The sequence below is a fragment of the Rhinoraja longicauda genome, chromosome 1 (genome assembly GCF_053455715.1).
Source record: "Rhinoraja longicauda isolate Sanriku21f chromosome 1, sRhiLon1.1, whole genome shotgun sequence".
NCBI lineage: Eukaryota > Metazoa > Chordata > Chondrichthyes > Rajiformes > Arhynchobatidae > Rhinoraja > Rhinoraja longicauda.
The window spans coordinates 3,892,400-3,913,150 of NC_135953.1; the positions used below are offsets into that span (position 1 = coordinate 3,892,400).

Consider the following 20,751-nt stretch of genomic DNA (forward strand, 5'->3'; position numbering starts at 1 on the left):
TTGTACCAAGCCAATTAACCTACAAACCTGTACGTCTTTGGAGTGTGGGAGGAAACTGAAGATTTCGGAGAAAACCCACGCAGGTCACGGGGAGAACGTACAAACTCCGTACAGACAGCGCCCGTGGTCGGGATGGAACCCGGGTCTCCGGCGCTGCATTCGCTGTAAGGCAGCAACTCTACCGCTGCTCCACCATGACCGCCCTTGTTGTGATAGTCGCTGCCTCAACTACCTCCTCTGGCATTCCATACACCCACCACCTTTTGTCTGAAAAGGTTTCCCTGTAGTTGAGCTCACAGTAGTTTAGTTTATTGTCACGAGTTACAGTGAAAAGCTTTTTTGTACAGCTCAGCTTCCGAATAAATTTCGCCGTAATCGTAAGGCCGAAGGAAAAATTACACGCTCACGAATCTGGTGCCTGCAAAGTTGCAAAAGCTCACCAATAGTCGAGATTGCCATGTTGGTATTACCATAGGCAGTATTATCCCAACCTTTAAGAAAAGGTTACACAGGCATGGTGGCGCAGCGGTAGAGTTGCTGCCCGACATCGAATGCAGCGCCGGAGACCCGTGTTCCATCCCGACCACGGGCGCCGCCTGTACGGAGTTTGTACGTTCCCCCCGTGACCTGCGTGGGATTTCGAGATCTTCGGTTTCCTCCCATACTCCAAAGACGTGCAGGTTTGTAGGTTAATTGGCTCGGTATAAGTGTAAAAATTGTCCCTAGTGTGTGTAGGATAGTGTTAATGTGCGGGGATCGCTGGTCGGCGCGGACCCGGTGGGCCGAAAGGGCCTGTTTCCGCGCTGTATCTCTAAACTAAACTAAACTAAACTAAAAAGTAGTGGATAGGTTTAGAGGGATATGGGCAAAAATGCAGCCAGGTGGGACTAGTGTAGCTGGGACATGTCGGCCAGTGTGGGCAAGTTGGGCCGAAGGGCCTGTTTCCACACTGTTATCACTCAATGACTCTATACGTAAGTGAAACAGCACGAAAAACAAAGATTTTCACGGACATGATATTGATAATTTTAAACCTTAAGATACGCAAAATGAGGCGTGCAAATATAATACAGTTGTTCGGAAGGACGGGAGGCAGACAGCGATGTTAATGAGGGCGTGTGAGACACATCATCGCCACAGAGCAGTAAATGGGTTCAGGAGATTGAGCCAGCGGCGGCTGAGAAATCCGCGGTTGCTGACAAACCCTCATCTATCTTCGAACTGAAAAGATGACAGGACAAGAGACCCCTTTCTCTGCCTGCGACACGCCCAGGGTGGCCCTCAGTGAGCTGCTGGCTCCAGCTGCCATCTCCTTCCTAGCCGCCACTTCCACCGGGTTTACTCTAGTTCAGTGCAGTGATGCAGCGCGGAGACAGGCCCTTCGGCCCCACCGGGTCCGTGCCGACCGGCGGGTCCCCACGCAGCGACGCCGCGCGCTCGGTACGATGTACACTCACGCCAAGCCGGTCGACCCGCTGACCCGCACGTCCGCGGGAGGAAAAAACCGGAGCACCCGGAGAAAACCCGCGCGGGTCACGGGGAGAACGTGCAAACTCCGTGCAGACGAAAGCACCCGTAGTCAGGATCGAACACGGGTTTCAGGCGCTGCGAGGCAGCAACTCTACCGCCGCGCCACCGTGCCGACACAGACACCCAGACAGTCTGCCTGTAGCTGCCACCGCAATGGCACAGTCAGAGGGGCAGGAGGGTTGTGCGTGTACGTGTTCGCGTGCATGTATGTGTGTGTGCGCGTGCGTGCGTGCATGTGTGTGTGCATGTACGTGTGTGCGTGTGCGTGCGTGTATGTGTGTGCATGTACGTGTATGCGCATGCGTGCGTGCGTGCGTGTATGTGTGTGCGTGTACGTGTGTGCGCGTACGTGCGTGTGTGTGTGCGTGTACGTGTGTGCGCATGCGTGCGTGTATGTGTGTGTGCGTGTATGTGTGCACGTGCGTGCATGGACGCGTGTGCGTGTGTGTGAGAGACGCCTTGCTATAGCAGCAAGTATCAATAAAGGCCGGTAGGTGGAATGTAAATTCTCCTCTCTCCACCTCTCACTCCCCCCTGGCCTCGTTCTCTGGACAGAGGGGGAGAGAGGGGAGAGAGAGGGGGAGAGAAGGGGATAGAGACGAGGGAGAGAGAGATAGAGGGTTAGAGGAGATGAGGAGAGAGAAGTGAGAGGAAGATGGAGGTGGGGGGGGGAGAGATAGGGGGATAGAGGAGAGGAAGAGAGAGAGGAGGGAGATACCAGGCCTCTACCTGAAGGCCCGAAAGCCAAACACAGTGTTGGCGTTGTGTAGGCCCGAGCCCTGTGGAGAAGTCAGCCCGAGGGGGGGGGGGGGGGGGGGAGGGAGAGAGTGGGAGGGGCTTGACGGAGTGGGGGGGGGGTGGGGGGGGTGAGCGGGTGTCAATCGCATCCTGCTGGGTCTTCAGTCACACATTTAAAACAAAGGCTTACTTGTCTCAAGTCGATGAAGGCCAACTGCAGTGTGTCCCCCTGGAAGCCAGGCACTGGCCCAGACCTGGCAAAGCCTGTGGGAAAGAAAAGAGGATAAAAACATCTCTAAACAACCATGGACAAGGAGATTGGCAGATGGATGACAGCGCAGACAGTGAGGCCAGGCCAGTGGACCGCCATTATCCTCAGAGATCATGTCTTCCCTCCTTACACCCCTTTGTTCGCACGTCAAAAATTCTGTCATCAAAACACCATTAATTCCAAGCCTTGACAGCTCGGAACTGTACTGATCGACCTGAAATTTATTCCCATGGGCAGTTTTAGCTTCATAGTTTTTTTTTCTTCTTTCCCCCCCCCTCTCTCTCTCAAAACGAACAAACAGCTTGCCAATGGTTTTGTGACACAATAAAACCTACAGCTGGGGAATTCCTTTCAGTTCTGTCAAACTGATGTGGTCTCCCTGCCCTGTGTCGTTCTGGCTATGGGATTCTTTCAATTACACGCCTGTCACCTGCTGTTATTAATGTTAATAAGAGAAGATTAAAAGCTTCAATCTCCTTCCTCAACTGCCCACCTCAGTGGTTCCCCCCCCGTCTCTCTCCCCGTCTCTCTCCCCATCTTTCTCCCCCCATTCTCTCCCTCCACTCTCTCTCCCCGTCTCTCTCCCCCCGTCTCTCCCCCCATTCTCTCTCCCCCCATTCTCTCTCCCCGTCTCTCTCCCCCGTCTCTCCCCCATCTTTCTCCCCCCCCCGTCTCTCTCCCTGTCTCTCCCCCACTCTCGCCCCGTCTCTCTCGCCTCTCTCCCCCGTCTCTCTCCCCCACTCTCTACCCCCACATCTTTTGGTCGGTGTGGCCAAGTTGGGCCGAAGGGCCTGTTTACACTCTGTATCTCTTTATTGATATACTTGTATATATACATAAAATGGCACGGTGGTGCAGCTGGTAAAGCTGCTGCCTCACAGAACCCAACATCTCGGTTCGATCCTGACCTCGTGTGAAATCATACGGAATAGTAGAATTAGTCCATTTGGCCCATCAAGTCTACTCCGCCATTCAATCATGGCTGATCTATCTCTCCCTCCAACCCCATTCTCCTGCCTTCTCCCCTCAACCCCTGACACCCGTACTAATCAAGAATCTGTCAATCTCGGCCTTAAAAATAGGTGCAGGAGGAGGCCATTTGGCCCTTCGAGCCAGCACCGCCATTCATTGTGATCATGGCTGATCATCCACAATCAGTACCCCGTTCCTGCCTTCTCCCCATATCCCTTGATTCCACTAGCCCCTATAGCTCTATCTAACTCTCTTTTAAATTCATCCAGTGAATTGGCCTCCACTGCCCTCTGTGGCAGAGAATTCCACAGATTCACCGCCCTCTGACTGAAGAAATTCCTCCTCACTTTCTTCTTACAAGAACTCCCTTTAATTCTGAGGCTGTGACCTCTGGTCCTAGACTCTCCCACTAGTGGAAACATCCTCTCCACATCCACTCAGGTTTTTGGGTTAGACACAAAACGCTGGAGTAACTCAGTGGGACGGGCAGCATCTCTGGAGAGAAGGAATGGGTGATGTTTTGGGACCCATTCTTCAGTCTGAAGAAGTGTCTCGACCGGAAACGTCGCCCATCCCTTCTCTCCAGAGATGCTGCCTGTCCCGCTGAGTTACTCCAGCATTTTGTGTCTACCTTCGATTTAAACCAGCATCTGCCGTTCTTTCCTACAGGTTTTAGGGTTAATTAGCTTTTGTAAAATGCTCGCAGTTTAGACAATAGGCAATAGGTGCAGGAGGAGGCCATTCGGCCCTTCGAGCCAGCACCGCCATTCAATGTGATCATGGCTGATCATTCTCAATCAGTACCCCGTTCCTGCCTTCTCCCCATACCCCCTGACTCCGCTATCCTTAAGAGCTCTATCTAGCTCTCTCTTGAACGCATTCAGAGAATTGGCCTCCACTGCCTTCTGAGGCAGAGAATTCCACAGATTCACAACTCTCTGACTGAAAAAGTTTTTCCTCATCTCCGTTCTAAATGGCCTACCCCTTATCTTAAACTGTGGCCCCTGGTTCTGGACTCCCCCAACATTGGGAACATGTTTCCTGCCTCTAACGTGTCCAACCCCTTAATAATCTTATACATTTCGATAAGATCCCCTCTCATCCTTCTAAATTCCAGTGTATACAAGCCTAGTCGCTCCAGTCTTTCAACATATGACAGTCCCGCCATTCCGGGTATTAACCTAGTAAACCTACGCTGCACGCCCTCAATAGCAAGAATATCCTTCCTCAGATTTGGAGACCAATACTGCACACAATACTCCAGGTGCGGTCTCACTAGGGCCCTGTACAACTGCAGAAGGACCTCTTTGCTCCTATACTCAACTCCTCTTGTTATGAAGGCCAACATTCCATTGGCTTTCTTCACTGCCTGCTCTACCTGCATGCTTCCTTTCAGGGACAGTTTCTTCCAAGCTGTTATCAGGCAACTGAACCGTCCTCTCATCAGCTAGTCCTGACCTCCCATCTATCTCATTGGAGACCTTTGAATCATAGAGAAACATTGAAAATAGGTGCAGGATGAGGCCATTCGGCCCTTCGAGCCAGCACCACCATTCATTGTGATCATATTCAGAGAATTGGCCTCTACTGCCTTCTGAGGCAGAGAATTCCACAGATTTACAACTCTCTGACTGAAAAGGTTTTTCCTCATCTCCGTTCTAAATGGCCTACCCCTTATTCTTAAACTGTGGCCCCTGGTTCTGGACTCCCCCAACATTGGGAACATGTTTCCTGCCTCTAACGTATCCAACCAATAAATATTCTTATATTTTTCGATAAGATCCCCTCTCATCCTTCTAAATTCTCTGAATGCTTTCAAGAGAGAGCTAGATAGAGCTCTTAAGGATAGCGGAATCAGGGGTTATGGGGAGAAGGCAGGAATGCGGTACTGATTGAGAATGATCAGCCATGATCACATTGAATGGCGGTGCTGGCTCGAAGGGCCGAATGGCCTACTCCTGCACCTATTGTCTATTGTCTATTGTTGAGATAGTCCCAGCCTCAACTACCACCTCCGGCAGCTCTTTCCTTACACCCACCACCCTCTGTGTGAAAAAGTTACCCCTCAGGTTCCTGTTAAATCTTTCCCTCCTTCTGGTCAAAAGTCTCTCTCTCTTTCTCTCTCTCTCTCTCGAAAGTTCGATTTCAGAACGGTTTAATTGAATTTAAATCTGTAAAGTTAGATTTTGATGGTTTACTTGAATTTAAATTTCCTCCATTGCACTCTTTACATTCAGATTCTTTAAATAGCTATCAACAGCGTTTGTCGGCACTGGGCCTGCACTCGCTGGAGTTTAGAAAGATGAGGGGGGGACCTCATTGAAACTTACAGAATAATGAAAGGCCTGGATAGAGTGGATGTGGAGAGGATGTTTCCACTGGTGGGAGAGTCTAGGACCAGAGGGCACGGCCTCGGAATTAGAGGACGTTCCTTTAGAAAGGAGACGAGGAGGAGTTTCTTTGGTCAGAGGGTGGTGAATCTGTGGAATTCTTTGCCACAGAAGGCTGTGGAGGCCAAGTCAGTGGATATTTTTAAGGTGGAGATTGATCGCTTCTTGATTAGTACGGGTGCCAGGGGTTACGGGGAGAAGGCAGGAGAATGGGGTTGAGAGGGAGAGAGAGATCAGCCGTGATTGAATGGCGGAGTAGACTTGACGGGCCGAATGGCCAAATACTGCTCCAGTAACTTATGAACGGCTGATCAGCAAGAACAGATGCTGAGTGAATGGAGCGACTGGGCTTGTATTCACTGGAATTTAAAAGGATGAGACGGGATCTGAGAGAATCATATGAAATAATTAAGGGATTGGACACGCTAGATGCAGGAAACATGTTCCCGGTGTTGGGGGAGTCCAGAACCAGGGGCCACAGTTTAAGAATAAGGGGTAGGCCATTTAGGACTGAGACGAGGAAAAAATTTCTCACCCAGAGAGTTGTGAATTTGTGGAATTCTCTGCCACAGAGGGCAGTGGAGGCCAATTCACTGGATGCATTCAAATGAGAGTTAGATAAAGCTCTCGGGGCTAGCGGAATCAAGGGATTTGGGGAGAAGGCAGGCACGGGTTACTGATTGTGGATGGCCAGCCATGATCACAATGAATGGCGGTGCTGGCTCGAAGGGCCGAATGGCCTCCTCCTGCATCTAATGTATACGTGTCTATGTATCTAACAAGCAAATTATTGATTCATTCCCATGTCCCTGTCACCTGCCCACTGGCACTCAGCAAGATTCTGCTTCGGGGAGCTCACAGGTGGCGCAGCCAGAGACCCGGGTTCAACCCTGACTACGGGTGCTGTCTGCACGGAGTTTGTACGTTCTCCTCGTGACCGCGTGGGTTTTCTCTGGTTGCTCAGGTTTCCTCACACATTCCCTGACATGCAGGTTTGTAGGTTAATTGGCTTTTGCAAACTGCCCCTAGTCTGTAGGACAGAACTAGCATAATGGTGATTGATGGCCGGCATGGACTCGGTGGGCCGAAGGGCCTGTTTCCACGGTGTATCTCTAAACTAAACTAAACAACAAGCGATTTATCTGTATAGGAAGGAACTGCAGATGCTGGCTTACACCGAAGATAGACACAGAATGCTGGAGTAACTCAGCGGGACAGGCAGCATCTCTGGAGAGAAGGGATGGGTGACGTTTCGGGTCGAGACCCTTCTTCAGACTGCCTGAGTCTGACAGAGTCCGAAAAAGGGCCTAGACCCGAAATGTCACCCACTCATTGTCTCCAGAGATGCTGCCTGTCCCGCTGAGTTACTCCAGCGTCTTGTGTCCACCTTATGCGATTTATCTGGCTGGCTTAACACAGTAAAACTCTCCGCTGTGGCCTACTATATCTACCTCAACCACCACCTGGCAGCGTTCCAGGCTAGACACAAAAATGCTGGAGTAACTCAGCGGGTCAGGCAGCATCTCTGGAGAGAAGGGATGGGTGACGTTTCGGGTCGAGACCCTTCTTCAGACTGAAGATGCTGGTTAAATCGAAGGCAGACACAAAATGCTGGAGTAACTCAGTGGGACAGGCAGCATCTCTGGAGAGAAGGGATGGGCGACGTTTCGAGTCGAGACCATTCTTCACCCATTCCCCCTCTCCTGAGATGCTGCCTGACCCGCTGAGTTACGCCAGTATTTTGTGTCTACCTTCGATTTAAATCAGCATCTGCAGTTTTTTTTCCTACACAGCATGTTCCAGGCACTGGAATTTTCTGCCTCAGAAGGCAGTGGAGGCCAATTGAATGCATTCAAGAGAGAACTAGATACTCTTAAGGATAGTGGAGTCAGGGGGTATGGGGAGAAGGCAGGAACGGGGTACTGATTGAGAATGATCAGCCATGATCACATTGAATGGTGGTGCTGGCTCGAAGGGCCGAATGGCCTCCTCCTGCACCTATTGTCTATTGTCACCACCCTTCGTAAGTTCGTGTGATAGGAGCAGAATTAGGCCATTGCGCCCATCAAGTCTACTCCATCATTCAATCATGGCTGATCAATCTCTCCCTCTCAACCCCATTCTCTGTATTTTCTCCCCTCCCCCCACCCCCCCGCCCCCCCACCCCCCCACCCCTCAGTTAAAAAGAAGGAAAAAGAAAAAGCAGAAGAAAGAAAGAAAGAAAGAAACCTGGAGTCCCGAGGGGGTCACTTCCGAGTAATTTCTTTTAAAATTCTTGCTAGGTAACAAAGCAATCTTGAGTTTAAATACTTCCTATTCTTAATCCTAACTTTGCCATGAATGGGTTCCACACCTTCAAAAAGAAGTCATATCCATTTCTCAGATTATACGTTGCTTTTTCTAATGGGATACAACTCCGCATTTCTGCGTGCCATCTTTCGAATCTTATTTCATTTTGTTCTTTCCATGTAACCGCGACACATTTTTTTGCTACTGCTAATGATATTTTGAGAAATCTTTCCTGATGTTTATCAAAATTTAGCTTTGGTGTTATTCCTTTTGTATCTCCTAGCAAAAACAACCTTGGATCCATTGGTATGATCTTATTCATCAATTGATCTAAGAACTTTTTTAGGTCTTGCCAAAAAGGAATTACTTTCTGACATGCCCATGTAGAGTGTATAAAAGTGCCCACGTCTTGGTTGCATCTAAAACACCTTTCAGTTAAGTCTACTCCATCATTCAATCATGGCTGATCTATCTCTCCCTCTCAATCCCATTCTCCTGCCTTCTCCCCATAACCCCTGACACCCGTACTAATCAAGAATCTGTCAAAAAGTATCCACTGACTTGGCCTCCACAGCCTTCTGTGGCAATGAATTCCACAGATTCACCGCCCTCTGACTAAAGAAATTCCTCCTAATTTCCTTCCTAAAGGTACATCCTTTAATTTTGAGGCTGTGCCCTCTGGTCCTAGACTCTCCCACCAGTGGGAACATCCTCTCCACATCCACTCTATCCAGGCCTTTCGTTATTCGGTACGTTTCAATGAGTTCTGTCGCTAATCCTCCAATGCACACTGACTTTTCTGACCTTTTGTGTAAGTGTGCAGAAAGCCAATGAATGAGACTCAAAGCAGGTTAAAGGAACATTTGTGTCTGAGCACATTGCAGCTTCTCGACTCATAGAAACATAGAAACATAGAAAATGGGTGCAGGAGTAGGCCATTCGGCCCTTCGAGTTTGCACCGCCATTCAATATGATCATGGCTGATCATCCAGCTCAGTAACCTGTACCTGTACCTCCAGAGATGCTGCCTGACCCGCTGAGTTACTCCAGCACTCTGTGAAACGTCACCTATCCATGTTCTCCAGAGATGCTGCCTGACCCGCTGAGTTACTCCAGCACTCTGTGAAACGTCACCTATCCACGTTCTCCACAGATGCTGCCTGACCCGTTGAGTTACTCCAGCACTTTGTGTTCTTCTGTGTATTAACCAGCATCTGCAGTTCCTGGCTTCTACTATCTGGCATTGAACTATGATTTTTTTTGTTCTTCACCCTCAGTCGTACTGCTCGGACCCGAACCTGGTGCTGGATTTGAAGAACCTCCTTGTACTCTTTGCAGGCACTCTACAGGTAACAAATAGATGCTTGCCCACACCTGATCTTAGATACAAACAGGTTTAGGGGCATTTTGCTAATGGCATGTTGGCCTTCATAACGAGAAGATTTGAGTAGAGGAGTAAGGAGGTCCTTCATAGAAACATAGAAACATAGAAAATAGGTGCAGGAGTAGGCCATTCGGCCCTTCGAGCCTGCACCGCCATTCAATATGATCATGGCTGATCATCCAGCTCAGTAACCTGTACCTGCCTTCTCTCCATACCCCCTGATCCCTTTAGCCACAAGGGCCACATCTAACTCCCTCTTAAATATAGTCAATGAACTGGCCTCAACTACCTTCTGTGGCAGAGAATTCCACAGACTCACCACTCTCTGTGTGAAGAAATGTTTTCTCATCAAAATGTTTACCACTGATTCGATGTACTCAATATCCAATTAACTAACTCATGCTTTCTGATTGCATCAGAACTGGCTACATCGGCTTCAAGTCATCCACAAGATTTGGACATCAGTACTAAACCAGAATCTATCCATCTATGTCTTAAAAATATCCACTGATTTGGCCTCCACAGCCGTCTGTGGCAAAGAATTCCACAGATTCACCACCCTCTGACGAAAGAAATCCCTCCCCGTCTCCAATCTAAAGGAACGTCCTTTTTTTTCCGAACCTATCCTCTCTGGTCCGACTCTCCCACCAGAGGAAACAACCTCTCCACATCCACTCTATCCAGGCCTTTCACTATTCTGTAAGTTTCAATGAGGTCCCCCCTCGATCTTCTAAACTCCAGCGAGTACAGGCCCAGTGCCGACAAACGCTCATCGTACGTTAACCCACTCATTCCTGGGATCATTCTTGTAAACCTCCTCTGGACCCTCTCCAGAGCCAGCACATCCTTCCTCAGATATGGGGCCCAAAATTGCTCACAAATGCGGCCCGACCAGCGCCTTATAGAGCCTCAGCATTACATCCCTGTTTTTGTATACAAGCCCTCTCGAAATAAATGCTGACGTTGCGTTTGCCTTCCTTACCACTGATTCGATGTACCCTCAGATCAAAACAAAAATTCCCCTTTTAAATGTTGCCGTTGGGCTCGCTATCACCTTTGCCAGCACGACAGGGCGGCGCGGGGGCGCAGCGGTAGAGCGAATGCAGCGCCGGAGACCCGGGTTCCATCCCGACTACGGGCGCCGTTTGTACGGAGTTTGTATGTGCTCCCCGTGACCTGCGTGGGTTTACTCCGAGATCAGAAGGATGAGAGGAGATCTTATCGAAACGTATAAGATTATTAAGGGGTTGGACACGTTAGAGACAGGTAACATGTTCCCAATGTTGGGGGAGTCCAGAACAAGGGGCCACAGTTTAAGAATAAGGGGTGGGCCATTTAGAACTGAGACGAGGAAAAACTTTTTCAGTCAGAGAGTTGTGAATCTGTGGAATTCTCTGCCTCAGAAGGCAGTGGAGGCCAATTCTCTGAATGCATTCAAGAGAGAGCTAGATAGAGCTCTTAAGGATAGCGGAGTCAGGGGGTATGGGGAGAAGGCATGAACGGGGTACTGACTGAGAATGATCAGCCATGATCACATTGAATGGCGGTGCTGGCTCGAAGGGCCGAATGGCCTCCTCCTGCACCTATTGTCTATTGCCTATTGCCTATCTCCGGTTTCCTCCCACACTCCAGAGACGTGCAGGTTTGTAGGTTAATTGGCTTGGTAAATGTAAAAATTGTCCCTAGTGGGTGTAGGATAGTGTTAGTGTGCGGGGATCGCTGGTCGGCGCGGACCCGGTGGGCCGAAGGGCCTGTTTCCGCACTGTATCTCTAAACTAAATATCTCTAAACGAGACAACAGAAAGTGGTTGCACCTGGAGCGTTACTGCCTCTTATGTGCCTGCTACGCTCAGACAGAAAACAGACACAACACCCAGATCAACAGGTCATGAGTGATCCGAGTAGAATCTCTCCCCCCTCACCCCATTCTCCTGCCTTCTCCCCATAACCCCTGACACCCGTACTAATCAAGAGTCTATCTACCTCTGCCTTGTATTCACTGGAGGTTAGAAGGATGAGAGGGGACCTTATAGAGACGTATAAAATTATAAAAGGACTGGACAAGCTAGATGCAGGAAAAATGTTCCCAATGTTGGGGGAGTCCAGAACCAGGGGCCACACAGTCTCAGAATAAAGGGGAGGCCGTTTAAAACTGAGGCAAGAAGAAACGTTTCCACCCAGAGAGTTGTGAATTTGTGGAATTCTCTGCCACAGAGGGCAGTGGAGGCCAAATCACTGGATGAATTTAAGAGAGAGTTAGATAGAGCTCTAGGGGCTAGCGGAATCAAGGGATATGGGGAGAAGGCAGGCACGGGTTACTGATTGTGGATGATCAGAATGAATGGCGGTGCTGGCTCAAAGGGCCGAATGGCCCCCTCCTGCACCTATTGTCTATGTTTCTATGTTTAAATGTACCTGCACGGCCGTCTGTGGCAAAGAGTTCCGCAGATTCACCGAGGAGAAAGTGAGCAGTAATTTTTCATGACTTTCTGGAGGGTTTATAGACCTCAAGACCATTAGGAAGGTATTCATCTCAATGGCAGGGGCAGCTGTCTGGGACGGGCGATAACACGAGTCCTCTCGCCTCTCATTACAGTCAATCTTCCTAATTTGTGCCTGTCCAAGACAGCCTCACAGTGATCGCAACACTCCAACAACTGCCCACGGGCAACAGCACTCTGTTCAAAAGGGAAGGTGGGGCGGGAGGTGGTGGAGGGGGACCCTGTTCGTTTTCCCTCCCTCCACCCCCCCCTCAATCTCTCCCCCTCCCCCTCTCTCCCTCTTCCCTCCTCCCTCCCCCTCTCTCCCTCCATTCTCTCTCTCCCCCCTCCCTCTCTCCCCTCCTCCCTCCCTCCTCCTCCTTCTCTCCCCCCCTCTTCCCCCTTCCACCCCTCCTCCTCCCTCTCCCCTCTCCTCCCTATCCCCTCCCACCCTCCCTCCCTCTCCTCCCCACTCTCCCTCCCTCTCCCTCCTCCCACCCTCCCTCCCTCTTCCCCCCTCCCTCCGCCACTGCACATGGGAAAGAGAAGTCACGAGAAAACCTTTTATTAATCCTGCAAACTAACGCTCTCTTCACCCACCCCCTTCCCCCCTCCCCTCCTACTCCCTAACCTCCCCTCTCACCCCCCTCCCCTCCTGGGCCCTCCCCACCCCCCCCTCCCCTCCCCTCCCCTCTCACTCATCGCCCCCTCCCCTCCCCTCTCACCCATCCCCCTTCCCTCCCCTCCCCTCTCACTGATCCGTCCCCCTCCCCTCCCCTCCTCACTCATCCCCCCCTCCCCTCCCCTCCCCACCCCCCTCTCCCCTCCCCTCCCCTCTCACCACCCCCCCTCCCCTCCCCTCCCCTCTCACTCACCCCCGCTCCGTCCCCTCTCACCCGTCCCCCTCCCCTCCCCTCCCCTCATGGGCCCTTCCCACCCACCCAGCCCCCCTCCCCTCCCCTCCCCTCTCACTCATCCCCCTGTCCCCTCCCCTCCGCTATCAACCCCCCCCTCCCGTCCCCTCCCGTCCCCTCCCCAAGTGACATCATAGACAGAGCCGGGACAAAGGGGCATTTTACTGGAGAGAGGAGGCACTTGGTGAGAGCAGTCCACGCTCGTAGCTCCAGGAACCTCCTGTGATGACAGTGAGCAATGGCTGGGTTAAGGCACCGCCATCAATCTCAATTAGAGTGAGTGTAATGTGAGCGGCCGGTGTCTCTCTGGGCTGGGAGAGGTCACCTGTCCTCAGCCAACAGGTTAGAGGCACCTGCTGATCACTGCACACCCACTCTCAAGGCTTGGTGTACAATCCCCCATTCGCAAGAAACATAGAAAGTAGGTGCAGGAGTAGGCCATTCGGCCCTTCGAGCCTGCACCGCCATTCAATATGATCATGGCTGATCATCCAACTCAGTATCCCGTACCTGCCTTCTCTCCATACCCCCTGATCCCTTTAGCCACAAGGGCCACATCTAACTCCCTCTTAAATATAGCCAATGAACTGGCCTCAACTACCTTCTGCGGCAGAGAATTCCACAGATTCACCACTCTGTGTGAAAAAAAACTTTCTCATCTCGGTCCTAAAACACTTCCCCCTTATCCTTAAACTGTGACCCCTTGTTCTGGACTTCCCCAACATCGGGAACAATCTTCCTGCATCTAGCCTGTCCAACCCCTTAAGAATTTTGTAAGTTTCTATAAGATCCCCCCTCAATCTTCTAAATTCCAGCGAGTACAAGCCGAGTCTATCCAGTCTTTCTTCATATGAAAGTCCTGCCATCCCAGGAATCAATCTGGTGAACCTTCTCTGTACTCCCTCTATGGCAAGCCCCCGACCCTGCTCCTCCCCTGACTCCCCCCCTCCCCCCCCCCCCACACACACCAAACTGTACAGAGTTTGTACCTTCTCCCCATGACCCACGTGGGGTTTAGAAACATAGAAAATAGGTGCAGGAGGAGGCCATTCGGCCCTTCGAGCCAGCACCGCCATTCATTGTGATCATGGCTGATCATCCACAATCAGTAACCCGTGCCTGCCTTCTCCCCATACCCCTTGATTCCACTAGTCCCTAGAGCTCTATCTAACTCTCTCTTAAATCCATCCAGTGAATTGGCCTCCACTGCCCTCTGTGGCAGAGAATTCCACAAATTCACAACTCTCTGGGTGAAAAAGTTTTTCCTCTCCCCAGTTTTAAATGGCCGCCCCTTTATTCTTTAGACTGAGTGGCCCCTGGTTCTGGACTCCCCCAACATTGGGAACATCCTCTCAGCCTACTGAAGAAGGGTCTCAACCTGGAACGTCGCCCATTCCTTCTCTCCCGAGATGCTGCCTGACCTGCTGAGTTACTCCAGCATTTTGTGAATAAATACCTTCGATTTGTGCCAGCATCTGCAGTTTTTTTCTTATATCATATATCCTCTCAGCCGTGATCACAATGAATGGCGGTGCTCGCTTGAAGGGCCAAATGGCCTCGTCCTGCACCTATTTTCTATGTTTCTATGAATAGGAGCAGAATTAGGCCATTCAGTCCATCAAGTCTACTCTGCCTTTCAATCATGGCTGATCTATCTCTCCCTCCTAACCCCATTCTCCTGCCTTCTCCCCATTACCTCTGACACCCGCACTAATCAGGAATCTGGAGGGTGACATGGAACCGTCAGGCAGGTGTGACTGATTTAGTAAACACCTCACAGCACGGTAACGGCGGAGGTAAGGCACTTAACGACTTGTGACCGCGTCATGTTGTTAAGTGTAATTGAGTCGGACCCTGGGCCCAGCCCCCCTCCCCCTTTATAACATTTACCTTCATGCAATGAGAGGTGTTGTCTGGGGGCCAGAATACTCCAGCACTACTCCACCGATCGGCGTTTCCTCTTTATTGAGCTGTTAATTTGCTTTTATTGGAGGTGGGTGAGGGGGAGAAGCTGGACAGTTTTACAGGAGAACGCAGGGTCTGAGGAGTCTGCAGGGAGCGTTGTAAACTGCAGCTGGGGCTTTACTGTGCAGCGTGTGGCTCGTCCAAACACCACTGACCCATGTTCCCCGGTGACGGGGCGGCTCACAGTTACCGCACTTTAGTTCATATAGCATAAGAAAATAACTGCAGATGCTGGTACAAATCGAAGGTATTTATTCACAAAATGCTGGAGTAACTCAGCAGGTCAGGCAGCATCTCAGGAGAGAAAGAATGGGTGACGTTTTGGGTCGAGACCCTTCTTCATTGCCACGTGTACCGAGGTACAGCGAACAGCTTTCACTTTAGTTTAGAGATACAACGCGGAAACAGGCCCTTCGGCCCACCGGGTTCGCGCCGACCAGCGATTTTTTTGATTTAGAGATACAGCGCGGAAACAGGCCCTTCGGCCCACCGGGTCCGTGCCGACCAGCGATCCCCGCACATTAACACTATCCTACACACACTCGGGACATTTTACTCAGTCAATTAACCTACATACCTGTACACCTTTGGAGTGTGGGAGGAAACCGGAGATCTCGGAGAAAACCCACGCAGGTCACGGGGAGAACGTACAAACTCCGTACAGACGGCACCCGTAGTCAGGATCGAACCTGAGTCTCTGGCGCTTCATTCGCTGTAAGGCGGCAACTCTACCGCTGCGCCACCGTGCCGCCCCTTGCACGTGAATCCTCGCACACTAACACTGTCCTACACTACACCCATTAGGGGACAATTTTTACATTGACCACGCCAATTAACCTACGAACCTGCATGCCTTTGGAGTGTGGGAGGAAACGGGAGAACTCGGAGAAAACCCACGCAGGTCACGGGGAGAACGTACAAGCTCCCTACGGACAGCGCCCGTAGTCGGGATGGAACCCGGGTCTCCGGCGCTGCATTCGCTGTAAGGCGGCAACTCTACCACCGGGGCAGCAGGGCGAAGGCTGCGGACGCCAACAGGATCAACAAGCTCATCAGGAAGGCTGGCTCCGTCCTGGGGGAGGGGAGTTGGATTCATGGGGGGGGGGGGGGTCTTGGAGGGGAGGATGCCCCTCAAACTGTGGAGCATCCTGGACAATACAGCTCACCCCCTCCATGACACACTGGTCAACCTGAGGAGCACCTTCAGCAACAGACTGGTCCCACCGAGATGCAGCACAGAACGCCACAGGAGATCCTTCTTCCCTGTGGCTATCAAACTGTACAACTCCTCCCCCTTCTGTCGTGGGGTAGACTGAGACTGACCCTCCCCCCCCCCCCAATCTTTGCACATCCTCCAATCCTTTCCACTCCTCACTTTAATTTCATGTTTCACGTATCTTGTGTTTTTATGACTGATGGCAGATCAATTTCCCTCCTGGGATAAATGAAGTTCTATTGTATCTATCGTATCGTATCGGGCGCTGTCTGTACGGAGTTTGCACGCTCTCCCCGTGACCTGCGTGGGTTTTCTCCGGGTGCTCCGGTTTCCTCCCGCACTCCAAAGATGTGCGGGGTTGTAGGTTAATCGGGTTTTGGTAATTGTAAATTGTCCCTAGTGTGTGTAGCAGGGTAGTAACAAATGGTGCAAACGGGGATCGCTGGTCGGCACGGACTCGGTGGGCCGAAGGGCCCGTTTCCGCGCTGTGTCTCTAAACTAAACTAAACTAAACTGAACTTCTTCGGGGAAATGGGTGAGTTTAGCGAAGTTAGAATTTGCTTCCATAACAGAGAAGGAAATAAATAGCTGGTGTTAATAATGGTGAGCACAAAATTGTAGTGGTGTCGTAAAAAAACCAAATTAGTTCCTTCATGCCCTCCAGGCACCAAACCTGGCTATTTTATTAGTTCTGAAGCTATTTTATATCATAATTTGAAGCCAGAATTTCTGGCTGCCTGTTGTGAAGGTGCAAGGAAGCTGGATTCATGGAGTTCATGTATGTATGCATGTATGTATGTATGTATGTATGCATGTATGTATGTATGTATGTATGTATGTATGTATGTATGTATGTATGTATGTATGTATGTATGTATGTATGTATGTATGTATGTATGTATGTATGTATGTATGTATGTATGTATGTATGTATGCATGTATGTATGTATGTATGTATGTATGTATGTATGTATGTATGTCTGCATGTATGTCTGCATGTATGTATGCATGTATGTATGTATGCATGTATGTATGCATGTATGTATGCATATATGTATGTATGTATGTATGCATGTATGTGTGCATGTATGTGTGTATGTATTTGTGTATGTATGTACATTTGTATGTATGTATGTACATTTGTATGTATATCATATCATATCATATCATATATATACAGCGCGGAAACAGGCCTTTTCGGCCCACCAAGTCCGCGCCGCCCAGCGATCCCCGTACATTAACACTATCCTACACGCACTAGGGACAATTTTTACATTTACCCAGCCAATTAACCTACATACCTGTACGTCTTTGCCGTGTGGGAGGAAACCGAAGATCTCGGAGAAATGTATGTATGTATATATAAATGTATGTCTGCATATATGTATGTATGCATGTATGTATGTATATATGTATGTATGTATATATGTATGTATGTGTGTATGTACATTTGTATGTATGTATGTATGTATGTACGTTTGTATATATGTACGTACGTATATATGTATGCATGTATGTGTGTGTGTATATGTGTATGTATGTATGTATGTATGTATGTATGTATGTATGTATGTATGTATGTATGTATGTGTGTATGTATGTCTGTCTGTCTGTAAGAAACATATAAAATTGTTGAGGGATTGGACAGGCTAGATGCAGGAAAAATGTTCCCCATGTTGGGGGAGTCCAGAACCAGGGGTCACACAGTTTAAGAATAAGGGGGGTGGCCATTTAGGACTGAGATGAGGGTGACAATTTTTCACCCAGAGAGTTGTGAATCTGTGGAATTCTCTGCCACAGAAGGAAGTGGAGGCCAATTCACTGGATGTTTTCAAGAGAGAGTTAGATTCAGCTCTTAGGGCTAACGGAATCAAGGGATATGGGGAGAAGGCAGGCACGGGGTACTGATTGTGGACGATCAGCCATGATCACAATGAATGGCGGTGCTGGCTCGAAGGGCCAAATGGCCTCCTCCTGCACCTATTTTCTATGTTTCTATGGATTAGTCATAGTCACTCAGTGCAAGTGTGGAGTGACTCTGCTGGTCATAAGGCCATAAGTGATAGGGGTAGAATTAGGTTGCGTAGCAACCCGCCTTCCGGCCCGGGTGGCCGCCATTGGTGGAGCGGGAGCATGTAGCTGCTGGCTGGGTGAGGTCACGTGGGGCGCCGGTGGTTTTGTTCCTTATTCGGGAGTTAGAAAGTTGGCGCCCCCAATGCCAACCAAAATGCCCCATCTAAGCTAGACTGTGTGAAAACATTGCCCCTGAGGGTCCTATTAAATCTTTCCCCTATCACCTTAAAACTATGTCCTTTCCTTCTTGATTACCGTACTCTGAGAAAAAGACTGTGCATTCACTTTGTCTATTCCCCTCCTGATTTGAAACTCCTCGAAAAGATCACCCCTCATCCTCCTGGCCTCCGAGCCTGGTCCAACCACTACCTCTAGCTCAGGCCCTCTAGTCCTGGCAACATCCTCGTCAATCCTCTCTGCACTCCTGTGCAGGAAGGAACTGCAGATGCTGGTCTACACCGAAGATAAGACACAAAATGCTGGAGTAACTCAGCGGGCCAGGCAACATCTTTGGAGAAACGGATTAGGTGACGTTTCGGGTCGAGGCCCTTCCTCAGAATGAGCGGGGTCTGTACGGAGTTTGTACGTTCTCCCGTGACAGTCTCTCAGTCAGAGAGTTGTGAATCTGTGGAATTCTCTGCCTCAGAAGGCAGTGGAGGCCAATTCTCTGAATGCATTCAAGAGAGAGCTAGATAGAGCTCTTAAGGATAGTGGAGTCAGGGGGTATGGGGAGAAGGCAGGAACGGGGTACTGATTGAGAATGATCAGCCATGATCACATTGAATGGCGGTGCTGGCTCGAAGGGCCGAATGGCCTACTCCTGCACCTATTGTCTATTGTCTATTGACCGCGTGGGTTTTCTCCGGGTGCTCCGGTTTCCTCCCGCACTCCAAAGATGTACAAGTTTGTAGGTTAATTGGCTTTGGTAAATAATGTAAATAATTTCTAGTGTGTGAAGGATAGTGTTCGTGTGCGGAGATCGCTGGTCGGCACGGATCCAGTGGGCCGAAGGGCCTGTTTCTGCGCTGTATCTCTAAACTAAAGTAAACTGGATGTGGAGAGCATGTTTCCACTAGTGGGAGAGTCTAGGACTGGAGGTCATAGCGTCAGAATTAAAAGACGTTCCTTTAGGAAGGAGATGAGGAGAAATGTCTTTAGTCAGAGGGTGGTGAATCTGTGGAATTCATTGCCACAGAAGGCTGTGGAGGCCAAGTCAGTTTAAAGGCGGAGATTGATGGATTCTTGATTAGTGCGGGTATCAGGGGTTATGGGGAGAAGGCAGGAGAATGGGGTTGAGAAGGAGAGATAGATCAGGCACGATTGAATGGTGGAGTAGACTTGATGGGCCGAATGGCCTAATTCTGCTCCTAGAACTCATGAACCGATACGTGACAATAATAAACCAAATACCAATCTTAAGAACGGGAAAGAAATGATCAATGGGAGGGAGGCTCCTTTGGCCACTTACGTTCGCACTCTTTAATGTCCATGTTGAACTGTTTCAGTGCCCCCATGGTGACCTGCTTGACATCAGTATCAAGCAGAAACTGCTGCAGAGACGTGGAGAGGTGCTTGCAGGCGGACATACAAGCTGTCTGAGCCACTTTGCCCTGAAAAAAACAAATCAGAAGGTTACAAGATGGCGCCCAACCCAGGCGACTATTTGCGTGCAGGCCACAGAAGCAGATCTACAATCACAGATCACAATCAATAGACAATAGACAATAGGTGCAGGAGGAGGCCATTCGACCCATCGAGCCAGCACCGCCATTCAATGTGATCATGGCTGATCATTCTCAATCAGTACCCCGTTCCTGCCTTCTCCCCAAACCCCCTGACTCCACTATCCTTAAGAGCTCGATCTAGCTCTCTCTTGAATGCATTCAGAGAATTGGCCTATACTGCCTTCTGAGGCAGAGAATTCCACAGATTCACAACTCTCTGACTGAAAAAGTTTTTCCTCATCTCCGTTCTAAATGGCCGACCCCTTGTTCTTAAACTGTGGCCCCTGGTTCTGGACTCCCCCAACATTGGGAACATGTTTCCTGCCTTTCGATAAGATCCCCTCTCATTCTTCTAAATTCCAGTGTATACAAGCCGAGTCGCTCTAATATCATATATCATATCATATATCTACAGCCGGAAACAGGCCTTTTCGGCCCTCCAAGTCCGTGCCGCCCAGTGATCCCCGTACATTAACACTATCCTACACCCACTAGGGACAATTTTTACATTTACCCAGCCAATTAACCTACATACCTGTACATCTTTGGAGTGTGGGAGGAAACCGAAGATCTCGGAGAAAACCCACGCAGGTCACGGGGAGAACGTACAAACTCCTTACAGTGCAGCACCCGTAGTCAGGATCGAACCTGAGTCTCCGGCGCTGCATTCGCTGTAAAGCAGCAACTCTACCGCTGCACGCCCTCAATAGCATGACCAGTTACTTTTTGAGTCGTTAGCTTTTTGCATATCTTTCATTCATTACTTCTATATCTCTCTACATCACCGTCCGCTCCAGAGAGCATC

The 20,751-nt window shown here is 49.9% G+C and overlaps 1 protein-coding gene across 1 annotated transcript in view; it reads right to left on the reverse strand.

Annotated features, from left to right (window-relative positions):
- The window catches only part of exoc6b (exocyst complex component 6B), a 563,998-nt gene that overhangs the window by 68,953 nt on the left and 474,294 nt on the right, over window positions 1-20,751 (reverse strand). The window contains exons 19-20 of the mRNA XM_078404240.1: window positions 19,691-19,832; window positions 2,459-2,532 (exon numbers count right to left, since the gene is read on the reverse strand). Of these exons, the coding sequence (XP_078260366.1) occupies window positions 2,459-2,532; window positions 19,691-19,832 (216 nt within the window). The remainder of the gene's footprint in view (window positions 1-2,458; window positions 2,533-19,690; window positions 19,833-20,751) is intronic.